Raw genomic sequence first — 14,597 nt, 5'->3', positions numbered from 1 at the left:
CTCTCCCTCCATGAAACCCAGTGGAGTTTCACTTCCATGTATATAAATGAGGTGTTAATGGCCAACTTTTGAAGTTGAAGTACAGTTTTTTAATTACTTTTCTTTCATACGTAGTACTTTGGCAGGAGTCTCAGCCAGTTCAATATAAAGGGCAAGTAAAAACTTGATAATGGAGGGAAAAAACAAGGAGCAATAGCAGAGACTGTGTAGCTGCACAGCCAAAGAAATAATCTGGAGAATAATTTCATCAATTCCTATGTCAGACTGGACAGAAAGATCTGTCGAGCAAGGTCCTAAGTTTTCTAAGTGCAACACTGTATTAACATGAGTATGTTTTTTATTTTATTTTCCCAGGATTAATAAATAAGTGCTAAGACTACGTTGCCTAATTACACTAAAGATACAAAATACAATGCAATGTGTTTTTCCAAGCGTTGCATAATACAAAGATTCATCTGCACACAGATGATATTTACAAGGATTCCCAACGTGGAGCTCAGTGGGTCACGACAAATATGACAGAAGGCTCTCTGCAAAGTTACACACTCATCTCATTTGCTATAGAAGTTTTGTGGTTCAAACTGGCTTGAAAGCCACATGAAATGACATGGTTATCTTTGCTCATTTGTTTTTCTAAGGGTCTTCTGCTGGTCAAGACAAATGTCACATACACAAGATTCTGAAATTGGCATATATTGTTAATAAACATTCTACAGAAAGGAGGAGAAAACCCCAATTTCCTAAGAAGTTGTACTTAAGTTTTAGAGTGTGATTTTTATTTCCAGGATCTGTGGACAGATCAAATCAGTGTCTGGCTGCTCATTAATGACAAGTAATATTGAAAGGCTTCCAGCATGACTTGTCTTTCATTAAAAGGGATACAGAAAAAAATGGGTTTGGTCAGATTACAATAAAGTCATGTGATGATGAATCACCCTGAAGCAGTTTAAGAAATTATTGCATCCCATTTGAAGTTACTACCCAGCTAATGACATACTGCATTATTCCTACTTCTACCCACAGATTTTATCCTCTAGGCTTCTATTAGTCTTTATTGCCTTTCTCTGGTCTATTTTGCCTTTTTGTCATTCTGAGAATGGAAAGTGGGAGGTAAGTATTTTAATCTCTTACACAAAATAAAAGAAGTGCAAATGAATGAGAAGCGAGTGATGCCTTCTATTATGCAGAGACAAACAGATGCCTCCCTCCTTCAGCTGTGGCTGAGACTGAGCACTTGGTCTTGCATAATGAACATGAACATTTAATCAACAACTATCCAATATACCTATGCACTCCCAAATGAAATGCTCTTCCATACCTGATACATCTGACACATGAGTAACACAGCCACCCACATGAAGTGAAAAACACTGTTTAGAAACATCCAAAACATCCAAGGAGAACAGGTAGCAATCTGTGTAATATAGGTCCAAAATCCATCCTTTGCATAACTTGTCTCACAGTGGAAACCCCAGTCTGAGAAAAAAAGAAAGCAACAAACACCATAGAGAAGATTTAAGATATGTTTATTATACATCAATGTAAACCTCACATCAGAACACGTTACATGAAATATGAAAACAGCAGTGTACCAAAAGAGTTTTACTTGTTCTGGCTTCCTTTTCCAAATCACTGAATATATGACATAGACACACACATGGTTGTGAGGAAGACAAAAAAACAGGACAAGAAAAGATCTTTTAAGTTAAATTAACATGGGAAATGATTAATATGCAGTTCAAGTCCAGCATAAAGAATATAAAAAACTCTGATAAGGCAAAACCCTGTAGAAATCCATACTGGGAGATGAAGTATTTATAAGTAATTAAAAACAAAACAAACAAACCCCCCACATCTACTCACAAGAGATGCATCCATAAATCATCCAGCAGATCATAAACAGCAGGAAGAACAAGTATCCCATAAAATAGCGATGATTCCCTGCTCCTAAAGTTGCACAAGAACAACAGAGATCAAATTATTCCACTTTCAAAAGACAAAACACATCAGGAAGCTTAACCTCCTATTATAGGCATCCTCTCTCATGAGTTAATACAATTATTAATATACAATATTTAGAACAATGTCGTTAACAGCTTTACAGAACCCATAACAATGAGGAATTACACATCAGTATGCAATTTTCTTTAGAATGACAGTAGAAAAAAAAAATCAGACTGCAGAGTTCTTACAATGAACGGGAATATGAAAAAATACACCATCTCTGATGAGAACAAATTAACTCAAAGCTTAGCTTCATCAAGTGTGTTTAAGCCCAACCAAAACATGTAGCACAAGTCAGATAAAAACTTCAGACAAGGCCTAATTAACTGGCTAACGTAATGAACGGCACAAAAACAAGTACAACATTTTAACTGGAGTTAAAAACTAGAAAAATCAGTTTTAAAAAGAACGCTTAGTACAGCTAAGATAATGATGTCTCTTACACAAGCAGGCCCTAATTCTGAAGGACTCAACCTTCCATCTATAAAATATGTCCACTGCTTTAACCTCCTAACAGCACTAGGCTGTAAGTTAAACCCACAAAGACTGTAATGGGCTACAAAGATTTGGCTGTCATCATCTACAAGCACAATATTTACTTCATTATATCAGATGTTTTGCCTGCTAAATAAAGAGCATCCTCTGGAGGCAGAAAATAATCAAGTGCTTTCTGCAAGCAAACTGAATGTCTATACATAAAAAAGAGATGAGGAAAAACACCCATAAACGCAAGCTAGACTGACTACAAGACATTTCCTTGAAAATCAAACAAGTTCCTTTGGATGTAAAATACGCTGCAATGTTGCCTTCAATCAACTAAGAGTATATAAGGAGGAGTGTTGGGAATGCCCGTAAGGTATTACTTCCACTTTTGGAACTGCTTGGTTTCATAAAAACAAATTCAAAAACAGGACGTTAAATGGTCAGACCAAGAGGCCCAACTGATAGGTATTCAATGAAATGTTCCATTCAGTAGCATCTCAGTTGTATGGCAGCACAACTCATGTTGTAACAGTAAAAGAAAAAGTTTGGTTATCGCTTCTTCCGTGCTGCTTTTTGAAAACTAGATTTCTGTTACAAGTCCACAGTTTGCATTTGAAATGGCATTTGCTTAACTGTATTAGTTAACAACCACCTATGAAATACATGTATTGTCATTCTGATATTCCATTAGAAAGACAGCTACAATCAATCACCTTCAGAGAGCCGCTCACTGCAACATGCAACATTAATGACATTGTTGCCGATATGATGAAGATAATTTTTCCTTACTGCCAAACTTTTTTTTGAAGCCTGTCCTTCTTTTCATCTGTTTGCATAGCAAACAAACCCCAAAGAGTTTATTTTTAGAGTGTCTGTACACACTCTTTCCTCAACCTTATCTTTAGTAAAATTCTTGTGCTTTTGACACATTTCAAGACTATACAAAACATTTCCAAATTTAACCTTTCCATCATAATTCATGTTTCCCTATTTGGGAAACATGCCATGAATGCAGTTTTAAGAATGGATTCTGTTTTGTAATCCTGTGCTCATAGTCACCATCTATGAACTGGAGGCAGAAAAGCCATATAAGGTCATTAGACCATCATTCCCTTCTCATGGTGTGACTTTTTTTTTTTTTCCAGCATACTTTCCAGTTTCCTAATGTTTACTTTTATCAACAGTTATCCTGATTTGTTCAAGACCAAGAAGGTTCTGTTTTTTCACCTATTGTTTCTAGGGGAAAAAAAAAAACAAAAACCAACAAATCACCACCACCACTCTAAAAAGAACCCCCCAAAAAACACCAAGAAAAAGTCCATTACATTACCTCTCCCTAACTCAATCCTGCTACACACGTACTCTCTTATTACTCACAAACTAAGAGGCCCCTTTTTTCCTTTCCCACCCAATCTTTCTGCTTTTCAAATTACTGGTTAAAACTCTGGATCTTTCTGTCCCATTGACAAGTTCTTCTCAGCACTCTCACAAAACAAATATCAAACTGTCATCAGCAGCGTCTCCAAAATCTGAGCTTGTGCCCACTCTGCCTTTTTGCTGGTGTTCATTAACGATTTCTTAGTTCTTCACTGTAAAACATCTAAAATATAAATCAAAAGTAACTCACAGAGTGACAACAGCAGTAAATGACAAATATGGAAAAAATTGTTCCATAGAATGGAACAACCCAAGCCCATCTCCATGAGATCTTAGTGTTTTGTTAACAATTCAAATGTCAGCACTGCCCTGTCCCTTACGAACAGTCAAACTACAGTGACTATCTATTATTATTAATACTTGAGGGACTACAGTGAAGCTTCTGTTAATGAATCCAGGTCCTAATTCCTTCCCAAGATTAAAGTTATCTCTACTCATGTCTTTAAAAAAAGTAAATAAATGAAGCAATTCTATTTATTTTCTCACTATGACACCCCTGCATAATAATGGCTTTCAAGTAAGTTTTTCAAGAAGAAAGACAGGGAATTGCAGCATTTAGAGACTTGATTCCTGTTCTGTATCATTCTCTATATTACCACTAGGGAGAAAAATGAATTTATTCTGGGAATTACAGGGTGGAAGGTGTGAGGGGGTCAAGAAAAGAAATATCTCAGTAGTAAGCCATTCTGTATCTGTACTGTAATTGCATTTTTTAATATGTACACTTTCCCACTAGAAAATTCTTAGGAAAGATAAAAAATTGTATATTAGGCAAATGGATAAGCAGTTAGTGGTGGAATCAGTAGATGTTCTTAGTGTAGAAAGGATTAAAAGCTTAAATAACCTTTTAAATTATCAGAATTTTAGTATAAATATACATATAAGAAACTGAACTAGACAGAAAACAATTTTGAGTCTGGGTATACAACAGACACTACAGGTAAAAAGAAAACATAGAATCAGATGTAGAAAGAAAAATTAAGACCAACATTAAAAATTATCTTCCTTCTACCAAAAGTCCTCTATGGTTTTTCTGCCAACTTACTTCCACCATGAAAGAAGAACAGGCCAAACCCCATACAACACACAGGATCATTTCCAGAAGGTTTTGCCTTCTTGATCTATTACAGATTTCAGCAGATTACTTACCTACACAATTGCCCACCCACGGGCAGTGGTGATCAAACTTTGCTATACATCGATTGCATACACCACAGTGTTTAGATCTCACTGGCTTCCGTATCTGAAACGTTTATTAACATTTGTTAAGAACACCAAAAGAACAGTTTAATGCAAAATAACTTATTTTGTTAACTCCCCAGATAGCTTCAATTTTTAACTCAATCTTAGCTATCAGTCTTAAACCTATATGTTATTTAACACAAACACACAGACTGCAACCTTAATTTTCTTACATAAAGGATTTTTTTTCCCCCCAAAGTTCTTCTATCCCCTCCAGCTCTTGAGCTTTGTACAGCAACCAGTTTCATTTCAGCTTCTCAGCAATGAATGTACAGAACGAGTTCCAGTTCCACGATTCTGTCAGCAGTATTCATAATGAAGCCCTAAACTGTTCTGCTTATTTTCTAAAGACAGGAATGCTATTCAGCAACTGCAACTCAAAACTCTCAATTACTCTCAATGATTTTTTTCAAGTTCGTGTTTTGAAAGAAATATAAAATAGCAACAAATAAAAAAGATCTGATATTAACTATTTGGAGACATACACAGATACACACACAATTTTAAGTTGCTGCATTTGTCCATCATACTCCAGATTTGATTTTAAGAATATAACATCATTCATGTTCTACACAGCTCAGATCATTAAAGCGCAATACTGACTGCCCTGATAATTAGGAAGTTGCCTTTTATAAAAAAGAAACACATTCATTTACCATGAATACTTTCCTTGCTTATTGTTGCATAAGGCTTTTTGTGTAAATTCTTTTGTTCCTTGAAAACACTGCATGAATCAAAGATTGCAAATAAATCCTGCCCTTTATATGGAATTAGTAAAGACAAGAGTTTGTTCAGTATGGGATCATCCAGTTTTGGCACAGAAAAAAAAATATATACACACATACCAAGCAGGTACTGCAGAATATACTAAGGTCCAGACTTCCTGTCTCTGCAAGTTCTACTATTGTCTGCAGGAAAAGAAAAAAAAAAAAAAAGAGAGGATGAAATAGGATTTAGCATACAAACAAATGCTGACAAGAACTGTAACGTGTCTGACTCAAAGGCTGTGAACTCTAATGAATTTCAGGTACTCTTTACATACAGGAGTAAGTTAAACTCAGTTGAAACTGATTTTAAACATACTCTGTTAATCCAATGTTAATTCAAGCCTGATTTCTAAATTTCTACAGGGGAACACAATGAAGACCTTTCAGGAAGGTAGCAGGATCAGCTAGTCTAAAAAAGACCATTTCTAGAGGTATCACATCAAAAATCTTAGATCTGCCTTTACCTCTTTCCTCGAACATTGAAGTTTCTAGAAAGAAAAGAATGCAAACCAAACCTCCTGCAGACATTATATTATACTCATGGCTTAACTGAAGAACATAAAGAGGTATCAGCTAAAGCACCCCTATTCCTTCACTCTAAATGGTAACTTTTTATTTAGCGCACTCCCTCAGTATCTACTTCATTGACAGAACAGAAGAAACCTTCAACTCCATTATATGTTTTCCAACAAACTCCAAAATTCAGCAGCTGAAATCTGTCTCACATGAGACTTTTAAATGATGCTTGTCACATATGGAAAATATCCTGAAATCATCTTCTGCCAAAATAGCCTTCCTTGATCCAGAAGGAATTCACTCAGCATAAACTGCCTAACAGTAAACAGATCTATTGCTCCCTTTCGAACAACATATAGCTTACGCATCAACGTAGCTTCTCATTGGAGAAGGAGTAATATGGTTCTTACAAGTATTATTTCATCGCAGCAATAGAATTGTCACTTCCCTAATGAGATGACAAGCACTAACTTGACCGAAGGTGCAGAAGCTTTCCCCACAGTACTACACTTAATTAGCCAGGAACATTTATGGGATTCTTAGCCTCAAACTAGATGGGAAAAGCTACAGTCAATAGTCCAGGGGTAAATAGTGTCTTAGCGCTTCTCCTGCTGATCTCAGATGAATGAGGAATAGTCTGATACAATTTTCTAACATTTCTTAACTAAGCTCTGGAAGTTTGACTTTTCCTTTGCTTTGCTTGCTGTGCTTCCGATTGCTTTTGGCGCAGAATTCATCTCCATCAAAGCAACCTTCCAGACTCTCACTCCGTGCAACCACAAGTAGTTCCTCTGACTTCAGTGGGAGTTTGCACTATACTGCACACCAGTGAGAAGATACACAAAGGAATTTACATGCGATGATCAACACTGGAGTTCAATATAGCCACATGCAACATCCTAAAACTCATGAGAATAGAGCTGAAAAGGTCATATAGAATGCTTTCAAATAAAGCTTTCCTTTGAACTTACAACACAGAGAGATCCAGGAGGAGATGTTACAAACATACTTTTGTGCTTCATGAGACCTGGGGGTCTACCTTCTGTGCTTTCAAATTATTAACATTTGATTGTGAAAAGTGACTGACTTTAAGAAAAACTCAGGTTATTTTGTAATATAGAAATGCTAAATAAAAAAAAAAAAAAAGACATATCATCTAAAGAATAAACATCTGAAAATGCTGCTTACAGCAACATTTCCAAACATCCTTAACTCAGTCATCTGGAATTAAAAGAATTTTTTGCTTACTTATTGAAAAGCTAAAGGCAAACTTAGTGTAAACACACTTGGAGACAAATTATGAGTACTAAAGTATGAGAAAATACTACAGTGCACCCCATTAAGACATATCCTACAGAGGTTTATGCCCCCAATAATAAATCGGTTTACACTTGGGTTAGTTGCATTAGCACATTAACAATTATATGCATCTAAATGAGGAAGTTGTCTTTTACAATTCCTGTACAGTTCAACAAGGCTTTCATACCCATGTATAACCACTGGTGCACGTGGATAAAATGAATTGCATGTTTGTACAATTTGCTGAATCTGAACTAATAAGCAATTGTGGACTTAATTTAGCCCTGTTGAAGAAAGAGAATTTAGCCTGGATTTTACTTTGGCAAATTTGCAGTAACAGAAAACTTGTACACCAATCAACAGAACTCAGTAACAGTCTATCAGAAAAAAATCATTCAAGCCATCACAACCATCTTTTAAAGTCGCTGATATCTTCTCACTTCTCAAGGCCATTACTCCAAGTGGCTTTATGGTAATCCACACAGCTGTTGTCACAAGCGAGCAAAAAAATAGGAACACAGAGCTCAGCTTTTGGTGATATGTGAGCTTCCAGAAAACTTAGAATGAAACAAAAAAAAAAACCACACCACATTTCTGGTGCATTTGGCATGGTCAGTGCTCAGTTTGGCTGCTGAGAATGCACAGAAATTAGAGGTAATTAGTGATGAAAAACTTTAGATCTCATAAGATCATCAATAATTCCTCTAATATTTATTTATTTATTTATTTTTTAAAGCAAGACTGCCAGTGGTTTGGGCTGTTTTATACTTGAAACCTTCAACAACTTAATGCTTTTAATTACAAACGTAAGAAGAAATAAAGGTGCTTTAAAGTCTGGAAAGTTTTTATAGCATCAAACCAGCAACACTTAACCCATAATGAGTCACTTCTTACAGTAAGGTAAAATTCTAAACCTTTACATTTTTATCCAATGATTTTTTAAACTTTTTCCTATTGAAAACAAATTTTTTTCTCGCTGAGAACAACCTAAACACAGCTAGGCTTAAATGCTTATTCTGAACAGAAGAGAGAAACCTGGGAGACAAGCGAAATGTTCAACATTTCAGATCCTTTCTTACACAACACTTCATTGAAAAGTCATGGATTGTACCGCATACTCCAACCAACTGGCAGAAGGCACCTGAAGAACAAGTTTGACATGCTCACAGCTTTACCTTTTTCTTTTGTTCTTCTGTGGCTTTGATGATTCCTGGATCAGATTTCCAGGATTTTCCAAAATTGTAGAAAAGTGCAACGCTATTAGCAAGGAATGGAAGATGGATGAAAAAAAAATTGAGATGTGTTTGAAGTCAAGGAATTTAAAGTTTAAAACCGAACTTCCTCTTGAAAACACCCACTAATAATTCTGAAATGAAATTAAGATGATGCCCTTGTCTGAAATAACAATACACAATGTTAATCTTTTTTTTTGTACTCAGCATTTTCTATTGCTCAAAATCCCAAACTCGTAAAATGCTCTCTATGAGAGACTTCTAAAGTACTTAGTTCTCTAGAAATGAATAATGATAGAAATGAATAACGATAGTTAAGTTTTTGTAAGTATTTTCCTCTTTAAATAAATTCCATTAAATGTATCTTCTCAAAAGTACTTCCTGTTTTCACAACAAACATCTCAAAGTTCTATTTATAAAATCATCATTGGACTAATAAGTCTTCATTGGCTTGAAATTCCAGTTAGATGACAAAAACGCCTGTTTCCAGCCTTTTAAGGAACTGTACTAAATGGAACAATGCTGGACCGTGATCACAAATCATGTCAAAACCATCAGTTATCTCCAAGAAAGGTACTATCTGAAACCTGTCCTATCATAAGGCATTACCCATATTTCACACCAATGAAAGTTATCTTTAACATACTAATATATCTAATGCTTAAAAAAAAGAAAACAACCACAAGACTCAGAGGTCCCTGGAAGTGTTTATAAAGTCAATTTACCATATTAAGGCAGAAAATAACCATTAGGTTTAAAATATATTTCCTGTGTTGAATGATTCTCCATAACATGCATAGTCTTGCAACATCTGACATTTCTTCACAGAACTAGAACATTTCTTAGCAATGACGCTGGAAAAGCAAACCCTTCAGATATGCCTCTGTCCCTAAAACTGAGTCTTTACTCTGTTCAGTGACCCTATAAAGTACTTCACCAACACTAACGATACCTGCCAGCTATTACTCACAAATGCAACGTGATGCTATATCTGAAAGCACTGCACAAATTATTTTGTTACTCTGAGTTACCTGGATGAATATTACTCTCTACTCTGGTAGTCATTGAGACTTCCATAACTAAAGCTTAATATGGAACTGTTTGTGTTAAAAAAAACTCTGCATACAAGCAGAAAGCATTATAAAGCTGAAAACATCACGTGGAAACTTGTATAGAACTAGTATATAAGGCTTTAAAAGCAACATAATAAAAGCATTTTTGCAAGCTTTACAAAAATTGATTTTGAACCTAGATGTTCAAATATATTCCACTATATATTCTATTCTGTTTGTATTCTTGGAAAAACAGATTAAGAAAGGGATTAAAAAGCATTAGAAAAATATTATAAAAACCACTTGTAAATAAATCTATGTGGCACAGATATAAGCAAATATTAACTGAAAGAAAATTAAAGTTCTGAAGAATAACAGTAAGCCTCTCAAATCCTTCTGCAACACTCTGGTGGCATGGAAGAACCCTGAAATATCGGTAAATGCAATTAAGACTTCTTTTGTACTTACGAAATCATAGAATCAAATAATGGTCTGTGTTGGAATGGACCTTAAAGACTACCTAGCTCCAACTCCCCTGCCACAGGCAGGGACATCTCCCTGATCATGGTTTTGGGATACCTGATCTGATATCTAGATCAGGTATCCCAAAACCCCATCCAACCTGGTCGTGGAGTCTCATTAAAGACTCACCTTTCCTCTGACAGCTGCTTCCAGGGAAAAAAACAACTGGCCAGCTGTACTATAAACTGAACAATGTTCTTTTTGATACATTACAGATGAAAAGCTCTGACTTCAGTATATGTACAACCCACTTTCTTCCTCTTTTTTTTCTAAATTTACCTGCTGCCAAAACTAAGCTGGTTCAACTTAATTTCTCTAAGGCTATTAAAAAAAAAAAAAAGTTTTCTATATAATGCTCATATTGTCATTGAGTTTTATTTGCTGCAACAGTGAAAACTTCGCATTACAAATGCCTTAACCAGACAGCTGTTATAAACAATAAAGGTACAACTAAAAAAAGTTATGGACCATTCCTAATTACTGTATGTCATGTCTAGACTTCTAAAAAAGATAGGAGAAAAACCAATTTATTTTCTATCTAGTAAAATGGTTTTATAACATTAAGGTTTTTTGAATTTTTTTTTAACTGATCACAATTTGTACAACGTGGCATGTCTATGGATTCAAGCCACAGGAAATTCAGCATGCAGAATTTTTCTACATCTGCCCTTCCTACATCTTACCCCATAAAATACATGGGAAAGCCTAAGAAACTCTAACACAGATTCTAAATTTTGCCTTCTACCATAGTGGTATGAGACGAATGTAATGCTGACAGATATAAATTGTGGCAGATAAATACCACAGACAGGAGATGCTGGGAGATCACATGAGAAAGGTGATTTATGTACAGGCAAGCTATTAGTACATAAATTGTGAAGACTGAAAGAAAACCAGTACCTTCAAATAAACCCAAGATATTTCTCGTAAATTTTAAACCAAACTGGGGAGCAGGGATACAAACCAGCCACAGCCTGAAGGAGAAAGAAAATTAAGAACCGTACCTTTCTCGAATCTCATGTAGACAAACAACTCAGATCGTGAGACTCACTTCACCTACCTTCAATCACTCGGCACCATATAGAAGCACAGGGGTTTAGAAGGGACCTTTCAACAGAAAGTAAAGCCATGTCCTAATGTCAGCATTAAGGCCCTTAAGTCAGACAGGCAGTGCCATACAATTTCTTTTAAAATCATGAATTCTCCTCTGACATTTACTTCCAAAGAGATCTTAGGAACTTGTATCACAAGCATCTCTCAAAATTCTCCATACATAACAAAATCCTTGTAACTTTGCATTAGCTACCCAGTAGAGAATTGACTCTCCAGAGAGTGCCTCATTTTGTCCTAATATCCTCATTTGCAACTGTACAAAAAAAAAAATCATTACCATATTAATGGCTGAAAAAGCATGATACAACATTTACCTCTGGCACCATACTAATCTTCTGCCTTTTATAAGGTTTCCCCACTTTACACTGTGAGAGATGAAGCAGAAACAAACACAAAATGCTTCCTACCTTCAGTCACAGTCAATAAGGTTGTTTAAGAACAAGAACAGGCTGAAAATCATTCCAGGAAACCACTTGGAACCTAAAGAGTGCCTCATTAGAAAGAAACAAAACCAAACAAGCAATCCCCATCCCATTCCAAACCCCATGAGTGACGCAAATACGCAATCAGCTAATACTTTATCCTGACCTGCAGCCTATTTAGAATGGCCCAATCAAATGCCAATTCCTGGTATCACAGTTACACATCATACAATAGACTGAAACCAAGCCAGAGTGCACATTATATAGCAAGATGCTCCCTTCTGCTAACTACAAAGCCAATAATAAATTCTTTTCTCCTAAAGATCCGCAGCTAGGATCAGATGTCAGATCAACACAAGCTAATTAATTTGCCAATTTGTAACAGCTGCACATTCAGATCCACACCTACAGGTACACAAGAGGTCTCATATGGCTAGATATTTATTAGATGATATCCATGTTTACCAGCTAAAGATTGGCAAGGCCTCTACATCTGACCTCCATCCTCTGTTGATAAAGAGAAATCCCCTTAGGATGGACCTTAGGGTCCATCCAGTTGCAGCTTTCCACCATGGGCAGGGCTGCCACACACCAGCTCAGGCTGCCCAGGATCCCATCCTACCAGGCCTTGAATACCTCCAGGGATGGAGCATCCACAGCTTCTCCAGGCAGCCTATGCCAGTGCCTCAGGGCCTCCAGAGTATGCTACTCTAACAGCTTTGTGAAAGCATGAAAATAATCATGCATTCTCCTAGAACAAGTTTTAACAACTGTTTAATTGAAATCATGTTTTCCTTCACTTAAAAAACATCAATACATGAAGCACATTAGTCATAACGATAACCAATAAGGTCAACGACAATTCTTTAACAATTTTGAATTTGCCTTGCATCTCATTACCTCAGCATAGCAAGTGGTACGCCATACCAAAGGAGCATAATGAAAGAAAATTACATCCTAAAAATTGCATTAAATGGAAGCATTAGAACAGAAAAAATTATCCTGTGATTATTTTGGATTATAGCAATCCCTGAAATCTTAAAAAACAAACAAACAAAAACAGAGCAGCAAAAAACCTCCAACACAACAAGCTCAATTTGTTCAGCTGTAGTTGGAAGATGGCATGAACAACTGACAAAGGAATTCAATACGCGTGCCCTGAATTTCTATAGGACACAAGAGAGCATTTACCTACAAAATGCTAAAGGAGAGGAATAAAATACTCTACAGATTTATTATTTGTAAGTGTAATTTCAATGCATTTTTCCCCCCTAATAATAAAAGTAGATTAAAATACGGTAATTCTGTGTATAGGATTTTTTTATTATTATTATTTAATAATAACCCTGCTCCACAAACAGCAGATAAACTAAGAGCATAGGACAACTATCCTTCATTACAGGCAAAACAGCAGAAGGGAAGTGTAAATGCATGGTTCAGGAATTTCTTCACTCCTATAAAGAGAAGTATTCTGTTTTAAAAAATAAATCAGTCTCAGAAATCACAAGGAAAATCCAATCGAAAGGAAACATGCACAAAATTAAGCGAATCAGTCATATAAATTGTTCAAATTTACTTTCAAGATTGGTCTTTAAATGACAGATCACTAAGTCATGTAATTTATAGAAGACCTTATTTTCCATGCAGCAATCATTAAATTCAAGAAATTACACTGATCAACTTCAGCATTGTATGTTCTTTATGATACACTGCTTCTACTGCCCTTTCCTGCCTCATTAGGATTAAAACCAGCAAACTGGATGCTGTTTCAGACACCTTCAACAAATCTGCAAGAGTTCTCTTGTTATGAGAGTTCTTAACAAGAGAACTCTTAACAAATACTTGAATATTAAAGTAATGCTTGCAGCAGTGACGACTTTTATATTATTTGTAATATTACGTCTGAAGTTCCAGGAAGGCATTACTTGGCAGTTTAAAGTTCAAAACATTTTTCCTGAGCAAAATATTGTCACAATTCATGAAATGACCAGGACAGGTTTCATCATCGGATGAACATTACAGAGTATAAAGAAGTACTCTGGTCTGCTGTAAGTAATTATATAAAGCTGTAAAAATAGAAGAATCTTTTCCCCAACCACAGCATTGTGCCTCTTGCCATAAAAATAGAACAAGCATGCAATTTCTTTTTTTTTTTTTTTTTTTTTTTTTTCCCCCCTTCAATAAAGCTACAGGGCAATTTTCCAGAAGAAGAATGGATCTGGAATCTTATTGCAAAGACTTCCAATTTAAAATCATCAATTAAAGGAAGATGGCCCCAAGTACTGTCTCCAAAGCTGCTTGTCACACAGAATTGTGTCAGCTCTAATGAATGCAATCAGTAGAAATGGAATCTTTCAGACTACTTTTGCGTCTAAAAAAGCTTTTGCAAAAGTTTTCATACAAACTTCAATTACAGCAGCAGTACAGTATTTTATCAATGTTCTCAAGTCACAGTTTCAGATTAGTTAATTATCTATGCTCACTACTTCTAGTTACATACTTCTAGTT

General features: G+C 35.7%; 1 protein-coding gene across 1 annotated transcript in view; it reads right to left on the bottom strand.

Annotated features, from left to right (window-relative positions):
• Positions 1 to 14,597, bottom strand: part of ZDHHC17 (zinc finger DHHC-type palmitoyltransferase 17) — a 63,155-nt gene that overhangs the window by 4,249 nt on the left and 44,309 nt on the right. Inside the window, exons 11-15 of the mRNA XM_042890139.1 lie at positions 8,924 to 9,048; positions 6,012 to 6,074; positions 5,074 to 5,167; positions 1,864 to 1,947; positions 1,319 to 1,476 (exon numbers count right to left, since the gene is read on the bottom strand). Coding sequence (XP_042746073.1) covers positions 1,319 to 1,476; positions 1,864 to 1,947; positions 5,074 to 5,167; positions 6,012 to 6,074; positions 8,924 to 9,048 — 524 coding nt within the window. The remainder of the gene's footprint in view (positions 1 to 1,318; positions 1,477 to 1,863; positions 1,948 to 5,073; positions 5,168 to 6,011; positions 6,075 to 8,923; positions 9,049 to 14,597) is intronic.

This window comes from Lagopus leucura, unplaced genomic scaffold, assembly GCF_019238085.1.
Source record: "Lagopus leucura isolate 7727_CA_CO unplaced genomic scaffold, USGS_WTPT01 Super-Scaffold_100159, whole genome shotgun sequence".
NCBI classification, from domain to species: Eukaryota; Metazoa; Chordata; class Aves; order Galliformes; family Phasianidae; genus Lagopus; species Lagopus leucura.
Note: the sequence above shows the minus strand (reverse complement) of the source record. Positions and strands in the feature narration are given on the sequence as shown.